General features: G+C 50.7%; 2 protein-coding genes across 2 annotated transcripts in view; both read right to left on the bottom strand.

Moving 5' to 3' along the window:
* Nucleotides 1–1,360: 1,360 nt before the first annotated feature.
* On the bottom strand, nucleotides 1,361–3,414 carry Cebpe (CCAAT enhancer binding protein epsilon). Its single transcript, XM_028892263.2, has 2 exons — nucleotides 2,687–3,414; nucleotides 1,361–1,868 (listed from the first exon to the last, which is right to left on the bottom strand). The coding sequence occupies exons 1-2, from the start codon at nucleotides 3,194–3,196 to the stop codon at nucleotides 1,533–1,535; spliced, it is 846 nt and encodes a 281-aa protein (XP_028748096.1). The 5' UTR covers nucleotides 3,197–3,414; the 3' UTR covers nucleotides 1,361–1,532.
* An 11,031-nt stretch (nucleotides 3,415–14,445) lies between these two features.
* The window catches only part of Slc7a8 (solute carrier family 7 member 8), a 60,105-nt gene continuing 52,702 nt past the window's right edge, over nucleotides 14,446–21,848 (bottom strand). Inside the window, exons 8-11 of the mRNA XM_028892131.2 lie at nucleotides 20,994–21,090; nucleotides 18,462–18,611; nucleotides 17,026–17,203; nucleotides 14,446–16,543 (exon numbers count right to left, since the gene is read on the bottom strand). Coding sequence (XP_028747964.1) covers nucleotides 16,377–16,543; nucleotides 17,026–17,203; nucleotides 18,462–18,611; nucleotides 20,994–21,090 — 592 coding nt within the window. The 3' untranslated portion in view covers nucleotides 14,446–16,376. The remainder of the gene's footprint in view (nucleotides 16,544–17,025; nucleotides 17,204–18,461; nucleotides 18,612–20,993; nucleotides 21,091–21,848) is intronic.

Below are 21,848 nucleotides of genomic sequence, written 5' to 3'. Positions count from 1 at the left end.
CTAGTCTCTAACATTGTGGGACAATTCACGGTTACTTGTTTTGTTTGTTGCTTTGTGGCGCTCGTGATGGAGCCCAGGGTCTTGCGACCGTCAGGCGAGCACTCTGCCAACTCTGTGCCGTCCCCAGCTCTCATAATTCCGTCTTGACCGTGCGCGGCTCCTGTGCCGAGATCTGTCTGTCTTTCCCCCGAGGGGAGGATTGGAGAGCAAAGCGCTGCCTCGTGCTGAGGCAGCGGAGGACCGAGCCAGCTCTTATCCCCTTTGGCCCCTTCCCTGCTTTATCTACAAGATGTGGCTCACACTATCTTGCTTGTCTGAGGGCAAAGCTCACACAGATGATCTCTTGAGGTCTCTCCTAGAGCCTCTTGAGATCTGTGATTTCACGGGGCTAATTTTGAGTCTGCCTCCTCACTGCTGTGTGTGACTCTAGGTGTCTCTTCCTTTCTCCGAGGCCCCAGGCTCCTCACCTGCAAAAAGAGAAGTTTAGAGGAGGTCGGACGTCCTTTTTGTTTCTAGCGAAATGGGACCAGAACGAACATCCGTGCTCACCACATGTCAAACCCCATTTCTCTATGAAAATAGCACGCGGGATAGGTGCTGAGATTCCTTCGGTGCGGATGAGGAGACCGCAGCCCGGAAAGGAGGGGTAGGTAACTGGTTCAAGGTCAGACAGGCCACACGTGGCAGAGATGCAAACCGAGACTCCATTATCGCACTGCTTCGCTTCCTGGCTGCAGTTCTACAGGAAAGAAAACACCTGGAGCGCGGGGTTTCACATCCTAACCGATTTCTCCAGGTGTTCACCCTCTCCAGTGTTAGGGGGCCAGAGCCCTAGGGGTTGAGAGCTACAGATTGGAGCCAGGATGTGGAACAAGAGATGGCATGCTGGATCAAGAGCTAAGGGACCACAAATATGGCTGAGCCATCATCAGGAAGTCCCCTAGGAGAAGAGCTCCCAGGCCTTACAGTAACAAAGCAGACCTAGGGTCAGAGGGCCTGGCACTCGAGCTGTGTAGTGTTGGGATCACCCTGAACCCCCAGATTCTTCCAAGACAATCTGCAGAGGCTGCTCCGGGTGCTGGCATGCACAGTGGTGGCACCCAGCATGCGTTCACCTTACAAAGGACCAATTGGGTGGGTGGAAGGACATGGAGCGTGTGATGGAGAGAGCTGTGGGCAGCGTTTCCTAGGTGTATTTACTAGCAGACGCTAGGCAGTGTTTACTAGATGTTCATTTGGACATGGAGACAAGACTATGTGGACCTAGCCACATGTATTCCCTGCCCTCGGGGTCTTCCACAAGTATACACACAGCATTCCCGCCAGTCCCAGACCCCAGACCCAGTGAACAGCTCCAGCATCAAGTCACAGCGCCGTTTATTCAGCCACAGAATCATTATGGTCCCGACCTTCCCAGCTACTGGGCTGCCATCGTCCATGATCGCTGTTTCAGGCTTGGCCTGTTCAGGACTCTGGGGACCTGGGAGGGTGGGGGTCCTCAGGGTCTGGTGTCCACAGTCTGCCAGGCAGGCTCAGCTGCAGCCCCCCACACCCTTGATAAGGCTGGCGGCCTCGGGGATCTGGCGGAAGAGGTTACGAAGGGTGTCCAGCTCCTGGGTGAGCTGCTCCACGCGGCTGCGCAGACGCTCGTTTTCGGCCATGTACTCCAGCACTTTCTGCTGCGTCTCCATAATGCGCCGCTTGGCCTTGTCCCGGCTCTTGCGCACTGCGATGTTGTTGCGTTCCCGGCGCAGCCGGTACTCGAGGCTGTCTTTGTTCACGGCCTTCTTGCCCTTGTGGGAGGGCCCAGCTGGGGAGGGGGCCTTGAGGAGGGGGCTGCACGGAGGGGCGGCAGCAGCCACAGGGGCCTGGAGGGTAAGTCAGAGGGACAGAGAAGTGAGGGTCCACCAGGAGGCAGGGCAGAGGCTGAGGGGGGAATCTCAGCAGCCAAGGCAATACCTGGGACCTCCAAGGACTAGAGGGCTCCCAGGCAGGCAGCTCCCATCTCCCGTCTCCCAGTCACCACCCTGCCTCTGCGAAGGACTGCAACCCGGATGCACATGGTCCTTGGTCTGAAACGAAAGCTCTCTCTCTCTCTCTCTCTCTCTCTCTCTCTCTCTCTCTCTCTCTCTCTCTCTCTCTCTCTCTCTCTCTCTCTTCGAGACAGGGTTTCTCCGTGTAGTTTTGGTGCCTGTCCTGGCTCTCACTCTATAGACCAGGCTGGCCTCGAGCTCACAGAGATCCGCCTGCCTCTGCCTCCCGAGTGCTGGGATTAAAGGTGGACACCACCACCGCCCGGCTCAAAGCTTTCTGTCATGCGCTCATGTTCTCTGAGGACCCCTTCCTTTGGTCTGTCTGTTGTAAGTCTCCTGTTCTACAGTTCTACAACCAGCAGCATTTCCTCTTCCCGAGCAGCAGGCAGCAGAGAAACAAGAGAAGGGGCATAGTGGACAAGCCGAGAAGCTGGTCCAGCCCGAGATGAGCGCAGAGCGGCAACCCCAAGGTCTTCGGGACACAAGTGGAGTTCGGAGAAGGGAATTCATCGAGCGGGGGAAACACGGCCTCGAGGTGGGCCGTTTCCCCAGGAGCACCAAACACAGACTTGTTAGGTAAGCCCCGTAAGTCCCACCACCTTGATCCAACCCGGGGTGGACACCGGGAGAGCGGCCCTTGGTCTTCGTCTTACCTTGAGGACGCGGAGGGGCTGGCCAGGTGCTGCCAGCGCCGGGGGAAGGTGCACCGCTGTCTGCCCACAGTGTGCCACTTGGTACTGCAGCGGGTTGTAGCCGCCTCGGCTGGTGCCCCGGCTGCCCTCCGGCCCACGAGGCTCCTCCTTCACGGCCACAGCCCTGGGATCGTAGCTCCCCGGGTTGCCGTAAATGCCAGGCCCCAGAGCCTTCCTATCTGGGCCAAATGTATGTGAGGGATAAGCAAACGGCCGAGGGTCAGCCGGCAGGTAGTGGGGGAACGAAGGGGTTCCCGGGCCCTTCAGGCTTCGGGTTTCAGGCGCTGGCTTCATGGCAAAGAGGTCAGAAAGCAGCTGCTCTTCCCCGGACTCGATGTAGGCGGAGAGGTCGATGGAGGCCTCATGCTCACACATGTCCCCCAGCTCCCCGGGCCCGGCTCGGCCCCCCGAGAACTCGAGCGGCTGCTGGCCACCTCGAGGCTCACACTCGTAGTAGGTCCCGTGGGACATAGCCGCCGGCCCGCCCCCTTGGCTCCCCGCCCCTGGGTCCTGTGCTGGGGCACTTCTTGGGATGCTCAGCCTGCCCTCTCTCGATCTCCCCCCTGGCCCTAGAGTTGCCCTAGGTCTGACCTCTCTGGTCTTTTCTGTCACCCACTCCTACGTGGCTTCTCTCCTCCTCCTCCTCCTTTTCCTTCCGTAGTCAGTGAGTGCCTCTCCTTTCTTCCCTTTTCCCCTCTCTCCTTGGGGTGAGTCAGGGAGGGGCAGGGCACACCCCAGAGGGAGGGGTGCTTAGCAGTTAGGGCGCTCTTTGATGAGGTCCCAGCCACAGTCCAGAAGCTGCTGTTTGGGAAAAGGTCCCCTCTTGTCCTGTGAGCTCAAGGGATTCCAACCCCTTGGCCAGGGCAGCTCCTCTGAACGTCCATCTTCCTCCGACTTCCAAAGAGGTCTGTGCAGAGGAAGGCGCCACGCCAGAACCGACAGAGAAAGCACTCCTCCAGTGCCAACTTGGTCTAAACTCCTCCCTTGAGACATCTTCCTCCCTGTCCCCCCAAGTCCTGAACTCCACCTACCCTGGGGTAAGTCAGTTCCTTGTGTAGCCCCACCTCCCACAGCATTCTCTTGGGTGTAGGCCATCATCGTTGGAAGGGCTTGGGAAGGAGTAACAGGTTCTAGGACCAGGCCACCCCTGGCCTAGCACAGGGTAAGCTCGTGTGCTAGTTTTGAGACAGGGTCTCGCTATGTAGATCAGGCTGACCTTGAACTCACAGAGTTCTGCCTGCCTTTGCCTCCAGAGTGCTGCTTTATTAAAGGTCTTTGGCTAGATCTTTGTACAGGGCTTGTGCACATGTTTCCCATCCTGGCTACCTCTAGCAGCCTGCCCCAGGCTGCCTGGACATAGCTGGGATTTTCTGGACAAGACATGGGCCCTGTACCTCAGGCCCAGGCAGGCTGCTGCCCCAGAACCAACAGACAGGATCCGCTGAGGCCCTGGTTGCTGAAAGAGGTTCAGGCTGACCCCACCCCACGCTGGCTGGAGGCTCAGCCTCCAACTTCCTGTGCCCTGGGGTGCGTGCAGCTCTGCAGCTCACTGTAGCTCGCTGCTCTCTTTCCTTCTACATGACTGTTTTCTGACCTCTAGTGTGCGTCTCTCGGGTCCACTTCCTCTTGTAAGCTAAAGAAGTCTTCTCTCTTGTCCTCACCTCTTCCTGGGGCTGTTTCTGGGTCCAGAGGAGAAGTTCATAGCGGCCTGACTACACTTCTTGATCGTCTACTAACCCCCAAAGTTCACTTTTCTTTTCCCTCTGAGAACGCCCTGCTTCCTTCCAGTCAGGTATCTGTTGTGGCTCCGCTTTTATTCTGTCAAGCTTCAGGCAGGGCTCTAGGTTCAGTGGCAAGAAAGAACACACAGAAATGAGAAATGTGTTACTTTTCTTTTTTAGGCTGAGGCTCCCTGTTTACCTAGGCTGGCCTTGAACTCTCTCTCTCTCTCTCTCTCTCTTAATTTAAAGGAAGCCGCATGGAGGCTTCCTCACTTTTTTTTTTAAAGATCTATTTATTTATAATGTACACAGAAGAGGGTGCCAGATCTCATTACAGATGGGTGTGAGCCACCCTGTGGGTGCTGGGAACTGAACTCAGGACCTCTGGAAGAGCAGTCGGTGCTCTTAACCTCTGAGCCATCTCTCCAGCCCCGGCCTTGAACTCTCAATCTTCCTGTGTCAGCCTCCCTAGAGCTGAGTGGACAGGCATGTCACCAAACCCTTCTGGCTCTTTTATCACTAACAGATGTTCTGGGGGAGAGAGACAGAAGTTTTTAAAATGAATTTATTTTTATTATTTTAAATTGTGTGTGTGTGTGTGTGTGTGTGTGTGTGTGTGTGTGTGTGTGTGTGCAGGGGAGGCAGGTGGGTATGTGCATACTTCCGAGTGCCCAGAAGATATCAGAAAGATATCTGGCATCTCATGGAAGCCAGAGATATTAGATCTTCTGGAGCTGAGATTACGGGCAGTTGTGAGGCACCCAATATGGGTGGTTGGAGCCAAACTCTGGTCCTCTGGAAGAGCAGTCAGTGCTCTTAACTACTAAGGTACCTCTCCAGCCCTAAGAACCAGAACATTTTCTGAGTTGAGTATTCCAAGGACCAGGTAACTGTGAGGGGCCACAGCGGGGGTAAGCTTGGAGAGCATACATTTGTCATTGAACATTAAGATAAAACTGCAAGTGTAACTTGCCCACAAGTCAAACACTGTATCCTTGACAGAATCCTCCATCCTATCCCCTCTACAATGCCACCATTTGCCCCTCATGCTCTGAGCACACAGCCTGAAGTATGGCCAAATATGCTTCCTCCAAAAGCTCTGGCCAAGCAAGGGGACAGCCACCCCATATCCCAGACGCAGAGTACCGGAAGTAGGGGGGGTAATTTCTGCTCTTCATTCTGCAGGTCCCCGCCAAATAGGTACCAAAGCCAAGAGATTTCAGTTTGGCGACCTGTCGCTTTTAGCCACTAGGTGGCGATATTGGTTCTTAAATTCTGTACTCTCGGTACTGCAATGGTTTGGAACCAGGTGGACAGCAGGGGGCAGCCTTTCTCAACCCTGACACCAGCCCTGACCGCTCAGCCCTGGAAAGCAGGAAGAGGAAGTTTAGGATTGGGAATTCGCAAGTCAGGTTGCAGACAGGGTGGGAAGGCTAGGGGCTTGGTGCCCGGGACCTGTCTCAAAGAAAAATTCTGTCCCCTCCTTGACGGTGGAATTACGATAATGGGTGGGCCTTGTGTCATCCGACAAATTAATGCTTTTTTTTTTCAATCGATGAAACGTGCACTTTTTCTTGCTGACCGTTTTGCTATAAGCAAAGGAGTGGAGGCAAAGCAGTATTTTTATCCTGATTGTATCGACAAGGAAAATAAGGAGGAGAGGCTGAGCTGTACAAGAGCACCAGAGGACGTCTTGCTGACCTCTGAAAGGGCTGCAAGCTTGTTCTTGAAACGGCCCTGGGGACGGGAGGGATGGGGTTGGTGTTACTCAGGGAATCTCCTTCCGCCCAGCTGGCTGCCAAGAGTGAGGGGAGAGCTTCAGGGAAGTGCTGCATCCCCCGCGGGAGGTGTACAGAAAAAAGCCAGCAGGAAATGAGGAGGTCTGCAGCTCGCGTCCCAGCCGAATAAGCGGGCGGTGCAGGTGTCTGGACCGCCGCCTGCAGGCTGGTATTAGCGTTTCCTAGTAACTGAGGCATAAGTACTAGGGGTCGGGATAGGGCTGCAGGAGAGGGGGTTGGGAAAGGAAGGAACGAGGTGGGGAGGCAGTGCTACCTAGAGCCTGGGAGGTCCAAAGAGGGGGAGGGGGCTCCCCAGCTCAGCGGGGTCACTTTCCTGTTGCCGCCGCGGTTGGTACCTGTTTGCATTAACTAAAACAATGGGTGTATATTATCTCAGTGACTTGTGACGGGCGGCTCTCCAGGATTGCCTCCGAGGCTTCCCGGTAGGGCAGTTAGGGCTAAGCAGGACGATGAAGCCCAAGAGGAAAATGGGCTCAAATCTGGTCTCCGTCGCCCACCGGCTCTCTGACCCTGGTCAGGCTACTTGATCTACTGTAAAATGGCCGTAGTAGTGCCCGCCTCACAAGATCGTTTAAACTTTGAAAATGGTTGATGTGTGTAAAGCGACCGACTGAGTGAACGCTGTCTCCTTCCCCTTTCCTGACCTCTCCGCTGCTTTTATTCCTGTCCCCAGAGCACACACTCCTGCTGCCTTGGAGGTTACATTGACAAGCATTTTAAAAATCTGGGTTTTAAATAACAGAAAAACCCATGCGGGTGTGGTGGTGCATGCTTCTAATTCTAGCACTTGGATAGGCAGAAGCAGGTTGATCTCTATGAATTTGAGGCCAGCCTGGTGTACATCGTGAGTTTCAGGCCAGTCCAGGCTACACAGAGAGAAAACTCTGTCTCAAAAAGCCCAAACAACAACAATAACAAAACCGAATAAATTTGTATTTCTTTAGTTTATTATTTATTTGTTATTATTTTCTCTCTTGAGGAGAGGGTTTGAGATAGGGTTTTGCTGTGTAGCCTTAGCTGTCTTGGAGCTCACTCTGTAGACCAGGCTAGCCCTGAACTAACAGCGATCCACCTGCCTCTGCCTCCAGAGTACTGGAATTAAAGGAGTGTGCCACCACTGCCCAGTTACATTTATTTATTTTTAAATGTTTGCTTTTGTTTCCCTTTTGTTTTTAATTTTATTTTATGTGTATATGTTTTTTGCCTACATATATGTTTACACACTTCATGTATACAGTGCCTGTGGAGGCCAGAAGAAGGCAGTGGATCCCTTAGTACTGAAGTTACGGAGGGTTGTGAACTGCCATGTGGGGGCTAGAAAACAAACCCCGGTCCATAAAGAGCATCCAGTGCTGTCTTTAAATTAAAAAAAAAAAATTATTTATCTATCATGTATACAGTGATCTGCCTACATGCCAGAAGAGGGCACCAGATCTCATTACAGATGGTTAGAAGCCACATTGTGGTTGCTGGGAATTGAACTCAGGACCTCTGGAAGAGCAGTCAGTGCTCTTAACCTCTGAGCCATCTCTCCAGCCCCCTCTTTAAATTTTTTAGTAGTATTTTTTTTTTTTTCTGGAGCTGAGGACCGAACCCAGGGCCTTGTGCTTGCTAGGCAAGTGCTCTACCACTGAGCTAAATCCCCAATCCAGTATTTTTTAATAAATATTTTAATTTAAATTTAAAACTTTAAACTTTTATTTATTTATTGTATTTTTTTAGTTTTTGAAATTTAAGGCATTTTTTGAAAGAAGTTAATGTGCCATCTCAAGTTTTTGTCATAACTCAAAGCACTATCTATTAATATAATGCGTATTTTTTTTTTTTTTTACAAACGAGTTACTGTAACTGCATTTGTCAAATTAATATCAGAGGCAGACAACATATGAGTCACATAGACAACATTTCCTTTCAAAACAGGCATACACTGGGTATTGCCTGCCTTCAGGTCCACCATCTAGATAGAGGGGGTCCGTGGTACGGCAGTGTGCTACGCACCTCCTGTAAAACTATGTAAGGATACTGAGTTGAGAGGGTGCTACACTGGTGGATAATGAGACACCCTCCCCCCTCTCATTTTTGTGAGACAGGGTTTCTCCTTGTAGCCCTGGTTGTCCTGGAACTTACTCTGTAGACCAGGCTGGCCTCGAACTCACAGAGACTCAACTGCCTCTGCCTTCTGAGTGCTGGGATTAAAGACGTGTGCCACCACTACCTGGCTTACATCTCTACTAAAAAAATTTTTTTTTGAGATTATAATATCATTTCCCTCCTTCCCCTTTCTCTCGCCTACCTTTCCCATACACCCTTCTCTTGTTCTCACTCAAATTCATGGCCTCTTTTTCCTTAATTATTGATCTATATATTCCTAAATGCATGACTGCGACCTACTTAGTCTGTATAATGTTGTTGGTATGTGTGTATTTCCAGGGCTGACCACTTGATATTAGATAACTCTTGGTGTGCTCTTCCCTACGGAAGACTGTTTCTCCAGTTCTCAGCATTCCCGAGTTGCCTAGAGTTCTTTGTCTAGGGTTGAAGCTGTATGAGCCCCCCCAAACGTTAACATGTCTCTTGGTGTCCTCATTGCTCAGGTCATGTGTAGGCAGCCGTGTTGACGAGACATTTCCAGGAGATACAATCTCACAGCAAACATCCTGGTTCTCTGGCTCTCACAGCCGTTTCTGCCTCACTCTTCTACAGAGACCCCTGAATCTTCGGCGTGGGAATTATGTTGTAGATGGATCAGTTGGGAGTGGGCTCCAGAAGTCCACGTTTTGATTGGTTGTGGTTTTCTAGAATGTCTTATAAAGAGACATTTCCTTGGTGGAGAGTGAGGTATAGGGAGGCAAATATTTGGAAGGCAGTTAGGGATTGTGCTGGTTTCCTAAAGTGTTGGTTGTAGGTTCTCTTCCAAGATCCAGGTAGCTGGCTAGGTTTCCAGTACCAGGAATGATTTCTCTCTTGCTGAGTGGGAATTATTTTTTTCTAAAAGATTTATTTATCTATTTATTATGTATACAGTGTTCTGCCTGCATGTATGCCTACAGGCCAGAAGAGGGCACCAGATCTCATTATAGGTGGTTGTGAGCCACCATGTGGTTGTCAGGAATTGAACTCAGGACCTCTGGAAGAGCAGTCAGTGCTCTGAACCTCTGAGCCATCTCTCCAGGCCGGGAATTATTTTTTCTTTTTAGATTTTTAAATTTGATCTTAGGTGTCTCGGTATTTTGCCTGCATGTATGTTTGTGTGCCATGTGTTTGCCGGGTGCCCATGAAGGTCAGAAGAGGGGCTCTGATCCCTTGGAATTGGAGTTAGGGATGATTGAACCACCATGTGGGTGCTGGGAACTGAACCTAGGTTCTCTGCAAGAGCAAGTGCTCTACCACAGAGGCATCCTTCCTGTCCCACATTTATTTCAGACGACAAGTTGTGGAGTCAGTTTTCTCCTTGAGTCATTTGAATCTCAGGGAGTAAACGTCAACTGCCAGGCTTGGTGGCAAGGACCTTTATCACTGGAGTCACCTCGCTGGCTCTTGTTTTACCTTTTTTTTTTTTTTAAAAAAAAAAAAAAAACCAGGATCTCGGGCTGGAGAGATGGCTCAGAGGTTAAGAGTACTAGCTGCCCTTCCAATGGTCCTGAGTTCAATTCCCAGCAACCACATGGTGGCTCACAACCATCTATAGTAAGATCTAGTGCCCTCTTCTGGCCTGCAGGTAGAATACTGTATACATAATAATTAAATCTTATATTTTTGGTTGTGAGCCTAGCCTTTAACGGCTGAGCTATCCCTCCAGCCCAATAAATAAATCTTAAAACAAAAAACAAAACAAAACAGGATCTCATGTAGCCTAGGCTGGCCCCAAATTCACTATGTAGCTGAAAATGACTTAGAACTCATTGGGCCTCCTGCCTCTCTCTTCCAAGCAGGATTATAAGCATGTGCCACCATGTGCCACCATGTGCCACCATGATTATAATTGGCTTGATAACTTTTTTCCCTTTTTTTTTTTGAGACAGGGTTTCTCTGTGTGGCCCTGGCTGTGCTGGAACTTGCTAGGTAGACCAGGCTGGCCTCGGACTCAGAGATCTTCCTGCCTCTGCCTCCCGAGTGCTAGGATTAAAGGTGTGCACCATTTCCCCCGTACCCCACCTCAGGAAGATTTATTTTTATTTCATGTGTATGGTGTCTTGCCTACATTTATGTGTGTGTGACACACTCACACCTGCTACTCTCAGAGACCAGAAGAAGGTGCCAGATCTCCTATAACTGGAATTATAGATGGTTGTAAGTTTGGCATATGTGAGCTGGGAATTGAACTCATGTCCTCTGGAAGAGCAACTGGTGCTTTTAACTGCTGAGCCATCTGTCCATCCTGGACTTTGAACTTCTGATTCACCTTCCAAATGCTGGGATTCAGCTACCATGCCTTTCCTTCCTTCTTTTCTTTTCTTTTTTCCCATGGTGCTGCCAGGGATTGAACCCAGGGCACCATGCATGCTTGGCAAGCACATTGCCAATTGGGCTACATCCCTAGCCCCACTTTGCTCTTTGAGAATTGGCAGAAATACTTCTTTTTAATCTTTCCTATGATGGTGACTGTCTTAGTTACGGTTTCTACTGCTGTGATGAAAACAGCATGATCAAAAGCAGTTGGGGAGGAAAGGGTTTCTCTGGCTTACACTTCCACATCTTAGTCCATCATTGAAGGAAGTCAGGACAAAAATTCAAGCAGGGCAGGAACCTGCAGGCAGGAGCTGATGCAGAGGCCATGGAGGGGTGCTGCTTACTGGCTTGCTCCTCATGGCTTGCTCAGCCTGCTTTCTTATAGAACCCAGGACCACCAGCCCAAGTGTGGCACCACCCATAACAGGTTGGGCCCTTTCCATCAATCACTAATAAAGAAAATACCCTATAGGCTTGTTTATAGTCCCATCTTATGGAGGCATTTTTAAAATTGAGGTTCCCTCCTCTCAAGTTGACATAAAACTGTTAAGCACAATGACCATATTTCCCGAATTAAAATTAAGCATGAGCATATCGTCTTATACTTGTAATAATATCATACCCAGTATATGAAAGGTTGAGGCAGGAGGACTGCTATGAGTTTGAGGTCAGCCTAAGTTACAGAGTGGGACTCTTTCTCAAAAAACAAATAAATTAGCTGGATGTAGTGGTACATGCCTTTCTTCCCAGAACTTAGGAGGCAGAGGCAGGCAGATCTCTGTGCATTTGAAGGCAGACTGGTCTATAGAGAGAGTTATAGGTTGGCCATGGCTACACAGTGAGACCCTGTCTCAAAAACAAAAAGGAGGCTGGAGAGATAGATTGTTAAGAGTATTTGTTGTTCTAGTGGAGGGCCTGGGTTTGATCCCTAGCCCATCCACGGTGGTTCACAACCACTTGTAACTTCAGTTCAGGGGATCCAATGCCCCCTTCCGAATTCTGTGAGCACCAGGAACACACATGCTGAGCTGACATACATGCAGGCAAAATACAGACATAAAATAAATGCATCGAAAATCCCCAAAGCACACCAGAAGAAGAACGCAAACAGAACAATAAAAGGATGGGAAGATTGACGTGTCTGAACACTCTATTTTTTGAGACAGGTTTCACTATGTAGCACTTGGCTGGCCCAGAACTCACTTCATTATGTAGCACCAGGCTGTCCTGGAACTCACTCTGTAAACCAGGTTGTCCTCAAACTCAGAGATCTGCTGCCTCTGCTTCCTGAGTGCCTGGACTAAAGGCATGCTGAAGGCATGTGCCACTACATATATGAATGCTCTTCAGGAGACAACGATTATTTGGAATCTGTGATAACTTGCAAAATTCAGTGATAAACTTGTTATTTCTACAAAATACAGTGAGGCGTTTGGACACAAGAACCACAAAGGCCTGTTGGGTGAGTATATTAATAAATGAATGTGGGCTAGTGAGCTGGCTAAGACAGTAAAAGTACTGGCCACCGAGTCTGTTGACTGGAAGTCTGAGTCCCAGGAACAACTGGGGGGGGGGAGTGAGACAAGACATCTGACCTTGATACCTATATGAGTACACCAATACACAGAATAAAGGCACAGGCAAAATAAATAAATAAATAAATAAACACACAAGCAGCTATGACTTGAGGACTTCTTCTTCTTCTTCTTTTTTTTTTTTTTTTTTGATTTTTCGAGACAGGGTTTCTCTGTGTAGCTTTGTGCCTTTCCTGGAACTCACTTGGTAGCCCAGGCTGGCCTCGAACTCACAGAGATCTGCCTGGCTCTGCCTCCCGAGTGCTGGGATTAAAGGCGTGCACCACCACTGCCCGGCAACTTGAGGACTTCTAAAAGGTTCCCAAAGCGTCTAAAGAAGAAGTAGTGTCTAAACTCAAAACGTCTGAAATTCCTAGCACCAAAGCCAGCGTCAGGACTAAGACAGGCAAAGGGCTCAGGCTGGGAAGAAATGTGCGCTGTCCAAGAGACCCACAGCTGCCGTCGGACCAGGGTGAAGGCCATCAGACGTCACTTTATATCCGTCTTCATTGTCTCCATTTACATAAGAGGGAACTGGGGAGGCCTGACCACACCAGAATGGGGGCCACGTGGAGGAGCGTTGGTGAGGCCAGAGAAAAGAAATGGGGGTTCAAAAAGGTGGCGTGACGTTTAGAGGGTGGCCACCTTTAGAGGACTGTCATCCTCTGCTTTTGGGATAACCAAGGGTTAGAAGATTGAGAAAATGAGGTGAAGTCCAATCCTACCCAAATGTTAATCCAAAAACATCAAACAGGTGACGTGACTTGTCCAAGGGTACCCTCAGGCCCACATCGGCACATCCTGGCTTTGTGCCTCCGAGGACAGCGAGCCGCCAGCCTGACTGGAGGAACGACGGCCACAAGCGGGAGTGTTGAGACCAGGCTGAAACTTGGAGTGGAGGTGCCTGTGCCTCAGTTTCCCAGGTGGTGACGGGTAGGGTCTTGCTGTTGGCTCTCCTCCTCCCCACAGCCCCTAGGTCGGTCAGCAGAGCTGGCTCTGGAATGATGATGGTGCCCCAGGAGAGGCTGCTGGAGGGTTGCCCAGAGACTAAGGGCAAAAGCAAGGACGAGGTCTAGTCCCGTCAGCTTCCCAAAGCACCAGAGATCCCTGGCTGTCCTGGAACTTGCCATATAGACCAGGCTGGCCTAGAACTCACAGAGATCAGCCAGCCTTTGCCTCCTGAGTGCTAGAATTAGAGGCATATGCCCCCCCCCCCCACCGCCATGACTGGCCAATGTGTTTGTTTGTTTGTTTTTTTAAACTAATTCTAAAAAAAAAAAAAAAAAAAATCTAGGGGCCAGCAAAATGGCGCTTGCTGCCAACCCTAACTCAAGTTAGATCCCTGAGCCCTGCATGGTGGAGAGAACCAACTCCTGTAAGTTGTTTGCTGACCTTTACACACACACACACACACACACACACACACACACACACACACACACACACACTCACACACACTCACACACAAATGTAAAAACAAATTCCCAAGTAAGCACCCCAGGTGACCTTAACTCCTCCTTTCCCGTTCCTGGCCCAATAGTCCTCCTTATCTTCCTCCCAGCAACTATTCTGGAAGGTGCTTCTGCTGAGCTGGGTGAACAAGCCTCATCTTCCAACAGACTCCCCAGACCCCCTGGGCTCTCTCAACAGTGCACAAAGCCTTTCCTGCCAGGCTTGGGGTACGCCTCCATCATTGCCTGGTGCTGTTCCCTGGCCTACGTCTCCACGGTGGAGAGTGACTAGTTCTACTTCCTGCTTTGTTTGCAGGATTTCAGGATGGTACAGAGTGGGAACTCAGCGGCCTTCAGGACCCCACAGAAGGGATACGAGGTAGTTATTAGAAGGCACAGGCTCCATATCCCTGGGCCAGCCGAAAGGCCTAGCAACCAAGGCTTTTAGGAACGAGGTCCTGGAGGGACCTGGCAACCAAGGACTTCTGGATTAAGTAAAAATGTCCACTGATGCTGATTAAGAAGTCTGATATCAGATTTTTTTTTTTTAATTTTTTTTTTTTTTGAGACAAAGTTTCTCTGTGTAGCCCTTGCTATCCTGGAACTCAATCTGTAGACCAGGCTGGCCTCGAACTCAGAGATCCGCCTGCCTCTGCCTCCTGAGTGCTGGGATTAAAGGCATACGCCACCACTGTCCAGCTGTCATCAGATTATTAACATCATCGATTCATTTCCATTTAAAATTTTATTACTTGAAAAGAAAACACTCCACAAAACAAACCAATAAAACTTAAATGAACTCAGTGACAGATTATTAAGGGTCTAGCTCTGCCCCCGAAACCACCATACATTAAAAAAAATCCAAAAGAAATAGAAATGCCAGCTTCAAAAATATTTATCCAAAAAGTAAGGCAACCACTTTAAAAAAAAAAAAAAGATAATAATCCAAGGAGTGGGTGGGTAGAGGCCAGAGGAATGAGAAGACAGGGGTAGAGGGGTGGTCCCTGGTCCCCCAGAGGCCTCACAGCCTGCCTGGACTGCACTCTGAAGGGCCATAATTCAGCCCACACCCAGCCTCTCACCTGTTAGGGGTTTGGTGAGGCAGGTGGGAAGTCAGGAGACCCGACAGGGGCCAGGAAAGGCCCAGGGGTGTTCCAGTTTAAGTAGATGGAATGGGGGTTGGGGTTTTGCTTTGTCACCTAAGGATCCTGTCCTTAGCAGAGCAGGTGTGGAGGCTTCCAGAACAAGGCAGACACTGTGACCTTCCTGTAGAGCACAGGTCAGCAGCTCTCATGGAAGGGGCCTTTCTGAGGCCTCCAAAGGGAGTGCCATCTGCCACTGTCCTTCCATCTTGTCTCAATGGGATGCCAGGATGGTGCTGGGATCAATTTGAGTCGGGGGAGGGGAGAGGAACTAGTCTTCAGAACCGCCCCCCCCCTCCACAACATGGTCTCCCCAGGGTGAGGGCTGAGCACCTCTGGGGTAGGGGGTGGGGGTAGGGAGGTGGGGACACCCTTCCGGGGAAGGCATTTAACACCAGGTCTGGCCTGAAGGGTAGAACAAGGGAGCATTTTTAGGCCCAGTTCTTGGATGGGAGATGACTTAAGGCTGGCTTGACTCTGAATTTCAGGCCCGAAGGGCTTGGGGATCCTTCTCGCCTGGTTCTTGAGCCAAGGTCTGGGGGAGTAAAGGGGTGATGGTGGCTGGCAGTGCTGTGGGTGGGAAGAGCTGCTGGGATGATAAAGGGCCTCGGCTCTTTATGCTCTTTCACATGGGGGTAGGGGGAGGAGCTGAGTCGCTTTGCCCTTGAGAGAGAGAGAGAGAGAGAGAGAGAGAGAGAGAGAGAGAGAGAGAGAGAGAGAGAGAGATGGCTATTAGACTGAACATAAGAAGCCTTTCTGGCTGCAGGGAGCTTTGGCACCACGAGGGGACAGGAGGCAGGAGCCGGAGCCGGGGTAGCTGCTGGCGGCTTCTGCGGTCTGAGCCTTCCCCTCTGTATTCCACAAGCCTGGCTGAGCGCTGGGGGGTGGGGTGGTGGTCCTCCTTCTTGGTCCTTAGCTCAGTGGGGAGGAGGCCTCCTGAAGGGGAAGTTTCTGGGCAGGGGGCCTAGGCTGGGTCGTGGAGTGGTACAGGGTGGAGTGGACCCTCTGTCTGCTGGGTCCCCCAGGGATGAGGAGGCAGCTGAGCATCTCCAGCTGTGAGTGGTGACACTTGTGTTTGCTTTGCCTTGCCCAACCACCTCCCCATGGCTGCTCCCTCCTTCCTAGCTGAAGTTTCACCTGGGCTCAGAGCAAGGAAGGGAAGCAGGGGTGAACCGGGTTTCTTAGAGGCACCTAAAAGGGCATGAGTTTTGGTAGGGTACCCATGGCACCTCCACTCTCCTAGAACCCTTGGAGTGTGTGCAGGCCCCGGGGGGCACTGACCTTGACAGTGGGTCTTGGTGCTAGAAGCAGCTTCTTTGGGTACAAAGGTCAGTGTTGAGAATTTGTCATCATGGACATTTGGGTCTCGCCCCTGCCTGACGGGAGTATAGGTAGGGGTGTGTGTGTGTGTGTGTGTGTGTGTGTGTGTGTGTTGGGGGGACCTAGGCAGGGATGCAGGACAGAAAGGATGAAGGAGGAGGGAGTGGTCAGTTAAAGGGATGGCAGTCCTCAGGGCTAGGGCTGCTCCTCTGAGTCCTGGTCCTTGACAGGAGTAGGCTGGAACATGGGCTTCTGCAGTTCCTCCTCCGGGTCCTCGCCGACGGTTTCCGCTGCCCCTGAGTCCCCCTCCATCTGGGGATACACGACCACACACATCTTCTGACTCACTAGGGTTAGCAACTCTGTGGAAGGAAACAATACAGAAACCAGGTCATTGTTTAGTGAGCTGCTGACCCCATCAGTCAGACCAGCTCTGGCCAGCTCGCTCTTCCACCTCCGCTGTCACCTCAGAATAACCAGTGACTTTTGGAGACCCAGCTTGCTCATCATGTCCTGCATTTTCTGATGGCAACCTCTCATTCACCAAGGCTCTAGCCTTTCACTAGACTCCCTGCTCCCATTTCCAGGGTCTATACTGGTCTCCAGTTAGCCTGTAGTGGAGCTGGTGGATGGATGGCTGGTAGGCTCCCCTGGGTCTGTGTGGGCGTGACAGCTGGCCTTCTCTCCTTAGAGGTCTTTGGAAAGACATCTGTCATTCTTGGCCCTGAATCAGGAGCCCCATGGACTCAAGTGAAGTAAACCTTGGCTTCCTGATTCTGGTAGGGCTCCCCCATTGGACGGCTGCGAATCTTCCCAAGAGGCCCTCTCCCTAGCCGCCACTTACCAATGAAGTCATTGAAACACTTGGGTTTGTGTTGCCAGTAGACACCCAGGAAGTAGACAGGTACCCCTGTCAGCATGATAGCCAGGCCGATGCCACACACTACGGGCTCCGACCACAGGCTGAAGATCAGCAGGAAGGCCCAGAACAGCAAGTAGATGATGGGAAACAGCAGACTGACCTGTGGGACAGAAGGGCTCTTAGTGTCCCTCAGGATGAGGGTACCCTCTCTCTTCTTCATCCTCATCCTTGAGGGCCATGGCTGAGCTTCATTCAGCTCTGTGTGCCACACTTCAGGCTCTTAGAGGTGCTGTATTAACAGATGTTGGTGAAACTGGGCAGTGGAACAGGGAAGGGAGGGTCTTTATTGTTCAGCTCCCTCCCAGGTGAGGTCAGATAAGACCTCATGACTCATCTAAGTGCCCGTGGCCGCCAGAGAAGCCCAGGGAATGAGAAGCTGGCTAGGACATGAGTGTGCACTTGCAGAGGTCTTCGGGAGGAAGAGGAGGAGAGGCAGGAAGAGAACGACCTGGATCTGGTTTGGGCTCCTATCTTCACATCTGCTTCCAAGCCAGACCTCATCTGGATGCACCATGGCCATCCATGCTCATCCCTCACACTAGGACCAGCCTCAGTTTATTTCTCTCAAGCAATCGGAGAAGAGAAAACGGCTTAGTCCCAGGAGATCAGCAAGCCCACAGGGCACAAAGCAGGCTAGGACCTGGGCTATATTTTGTTCAGAAGGAAGCGTCAGCTCCTCAGGCTTGGCTTCTTGCTCATCACAGGTGAGGGGTACCTTGGTCTTCCTGGTCTAGGGGCTGCTGCTTCAGCTGCCTACCTCCCTGTGCGCTCCTCTCAGGGTGGGGAGGGGGCTTTATCTCCCCATTCTTCCAGGAGTGGGAGAAAATGTGAGTGAAAACGTCAGTGGGGAACCGAGAGATCTGGCGAGTCCTTCCGTCTCAGACGGAAGCATCTTCTAGAAGTGTCTTGTCTGTTTTTAGAACAGGATTCTCAAATAGCTCCAGGTTCTAATCAGTTGCAAGAGAACTCTGCCCTCCATTCCTTCTTGTCCTGAGCAGCCTCAGAACAGACCATATCAGGGTTTCTTGTTTTCAGTAGAATCACCAAGCTCATGGAGCCTCCCACTGTGTGCGGTCTCGGGAGTTTGAAAAGCAAGGACTGTAGACATGGACTGGACAGCCTCCAGAAAGAGGAGGTACTGGAGACCCGTTTGACAAGCAGACAAGAGGAGGTCCACTTTGGGATAGAGACATAGTGTAGTGAACCCTGATCCTGGAGGAGCAGGGCAGATAGGAGAAACCTGAAAACCACAGAGGCTAAGATTTAAGAGTGAAGAAAGAAAGTGACTGGTCCCCCCCCCACACACACACGGCCAAGAGCTACAAAGATCCAAAAATCTGCACCGCCCTAGATCTCACCTTGATGGGGCGGGGGATGTCAGGCTTCTTCCAGCGAAGGACTATCTGTCCCGCAACTGTAACCCCATAGAAGAGGTAGTTGATGAAGCCCACGTAGTTGATGAGTGTGTACATGTCACTGGTGACCAGCATCAGCAGCGTGGAGAGACACTAGGGAGGCGAGAGTGAAGGAAGAAGACTGGAGGGGACGTCCCTGGGTGAGGGGACGTTCTGCCCCTCCAGGCCAGGTGTGCTATTTTATAGTAGACATTTCAAGAGGGGACTTCACAGCAAACTTAAGCAGCCTAGGATGGACAACACCTTTATTGCCAGGAACTTCTTTCTGGCTTTTTTGAGATAAGGTCTCTATGTAGCCCCGGCTGTCCTAGAACTTGCTATGTAGCCCAGGCTGGCCTCAAACTCAGAGATCCTCCTGACTCTGCCTGCTGGGTGCTGGGATTAAAGGTGTGGGCCACCATGTCTGGCTAAGAACTTCTTTCTTATTACAGGGGTAAAACCAAAGTATGTAAGCCCTGTTATGGAGTGGGAGTAATCGTTCAGAATGGATACCCAGATTCGCCATGCTGGTATGACTCGGCTCTGGCCAGGCCTCATCTCATCAGATTTCACTTTCGATTAGGGCTCAAGCTAATTTTTTTCTTTTCATTCTCTTGACCACCTAGAGCGATCGTTAACTGCTAAGTTAAGGTTTGTTCTTCTTAGTATCACTTTCTATTGACTGAGTGATCTAATTTATTTTTCTCATTAAAAAATGAGTAAACATCTGGGTGGTGGTGTACACCTTTAATTCTAGCATGCGGGAGGTAGAGGCAGAAGGATCTCTGTAAATTCTGAGGCCGGCCTGGTCTACAGAGTGAGTTCCAGGACAGCCAGGGCTACACAGAGAAACCCTGTCTTGAAACCCCCCACCCCCCGGGGAGGTTAAACAGTAACATATGGTAACAATAGCCAGATTCTTAGCATTCTACAAATACAAACTCACTTAAATCTGTAAGATCTCTATGGGATTTTCTTGATGGAAGTCATCTCGGTGCCTCTCTTGGAATGAACTGGTGGGGAGAGGCGCTGTGCACGCCTGTGGTGCACTGTGAGCACTCCACATGCCTGACCGCCGATATGGCCTCAGATACCGTCAGCCCTGGCGCCGCGGTCAGGCTGATGTGAGAACCACCCACTACTAATGATGCACTAGACTCTACCCTCCGATAATCTGTGAAGGCCAACGAAAGGCTTAGTTCTCCCCTGGGGTCTGGTGGCGACGGGATTTCAGTAGGTGAACAGGTCAGAGTCTCGCGGTACCTGCCTTGCAGTCATATAGTACTGCCACTCACAGCCGAGCAAAAGCCGCGGGACTCCTGGAGAACCCTGTCCTCTGCCACCTCTGCAACTATCCAATCAAGATGACCTTCATCCTGCATCTGAACATTCTGGAATTCTCCCAGTGAGCTCCCTTACCTTGACTTCTTCTGACGCCCTCTCTTGGGGATCAAAATAAGTTTGTTTGTTTGTTTTGGTTTGTTGTTGTTGTTTTGAGACAGGTCTCTCTACTTAGCCCTGGTCGGCCTGGGACTTGCTACGGAGCTGGCTTCGAACTCAGAAATCTGTCTGCCTCTGCCTCCTGAGCGTTAGGATTAAAGGTGTGTGCCGCCATGCCTGGCTCAAAGTAATTTGTAATGTTTTATCCAAGATTCAAAGGAAAACATGAGTAATTTTAAAAACTTAACGAGGACAGGTCTTTGCCTCTTCCTTCAACACTCTAGAGCAGTGGTTCTCTACCTTCCTAACGCTGCGCCCCTTTTTACAGTTCCTCCTGTTGTGGTGACCCCCCCAACTATAAGATTATTTTTGTTGCTACTTTATAACTATAATTTTGCTACTGTTATGTATTGTAATATAAATATCTGATATGTGGGATATCTGATAGGTGACCCCATGTGGGTCGCGACCCACAGGTTGAGAACTGCTGCTCTAAACGCGTCTGTTCCTTTTTTTTTTTTTTGCTCCATTTCTTCCCCATTCAAAGCTGCCTCTTCCCCACCTTCAATCCATGAGTTTTCCTCTGTCGGTGACTTTTCTTATCAGGTGTGCCCTGAACTAGATTTATTTTGATGGCGTTTTCCAAGAGGCTGACAGGGTACCCCTAGGGCAGGCAGTGGTGGTGGGGGAGAAGGGTGCGCATGTGCCGTGAGTGACCAGCTACAGCGCAGGCTCAGCGCTGTACCCTTGTGGTAACAGGTGCCAGTCAGTCAGGGACAGAGGCACGTTTCCGCGAGGCTGTGGCATCCCAAGTCTTTCCAGTCTGACTCAATAGGACAGGAGAATAACATTGAGCCAGCCTGAGAGCGGTGGGTGGTTTAGACTCCGGATCTTTTCTAATTATATCCCCTGACATTCACAAAGCCAATGGCCACGTGTGCTAGCTTAGCTAGGGTCCTACTGAAGCGCAGAGCTAGACCAGAAGGGGGACAGGTGTGTGTGCAGGTAGTGTGAGGGAAAGATCTGAGCCGGGCCGGCAGCCGCAGGGGCCCTTACTGTGAAAAGCAGTGCTGGGATTGGGGTGCAGCGCTTCACGTGGATCATGGCCAGCACACTGGGAAGGTGGCCTTCTCTGGCTCCAGCAAAGAACAGCCTGGCGAGGAGAAAAGCAGGTCAGCCTGGGATAGCCTGGGAACCACCAAGCCGAGGCTCTCTCATCCATGCCCACCTTTGGCTCACACAGGAGCACCCTCCACCAGCCAGGACCTGCCTCTGTGTGCACACTTTCCAGCCCACTAGTCACAGGACCTATGTTCACAAATGCAGGCACAGGCAGACCAGAGGCAGCCAATGGATAAGTGGATGGATATTGGGCACGTGGACACTGAGAGTATGATCTGGCTGGCTCAGGGCACTGTACTGTCACTCCGAATCACTTCCATGTTTCAAGGCACTAGGAACAGCTTCTCTGCCCTTATTTTTTTATTTTTGGTTCTTTGAGATACATTTTCGTGGAGCCTATGTGGCCCTGAACTTCTCTGTAGCTAAGACAGACCTTGAATTCCTGATCCCCTGCCTCCATTTCCTGAATATTGGAATAAAAGTCTGTCCCTTTGCCCGGCTGCGTTTCTCCTTTGAATAAGAACCTTCTCACCCAGAAAGGCTTATGATTCCCTGGCACACAGCTCTGGGCTACCTGTACAATGCTTTAAAAAGTATTCTCATTATATTCAAAGAGTAACTGCTCCTGTGAGTATGGAGAGGGGCCATGGACTGGAAAAGGACAGATGGGAACCTGTGAGAGTCAGTAAAAGTTCTGAGCTCATCTTCTTTGGTGTCTATAACTGTCACAACTCAACAATCACACTTAAAATTTGTGCATTCTACTGTTTATACACTGCACCTAAAATT

Source organism: Peromyscus leucopus, chromosome 9, assembly GCF_004664715.2.
Source record: "Peromyscus leucopus breed LL Stock chromosome 9, UCI_PerLeu_2.1, whole genome shotgun sequence".
Lineage (NCBI taxonomy): Eukaryota > Metazoa > Chordata > Mammalia > Rodentia > Cricetidae > Peromyscus > Peromyscus leucopus.
Note: the sequence above shows the minus strand (reverse complement) of the source record. Positions and strands in the feature narration are given on the sequence as shown.

Excerpts from the sequence above, each read along its gene's own strand:
- Cebpe (XM_028892263.2), bottom strand. The coding sequence starts at position 3,196 with ATGTCCCACGGGACCTACTACGAGTGTGAGCCTCGAGGTGGCCAGCAG. Across the intron at positions 1,869-2,686 it reads AGCCCCTCCGCGTCCTCAAG|GCCCCTGTGGCTGCTGCCGC; the intron begins GTAAGACGAAGA and ends CTTACCCTCCAG.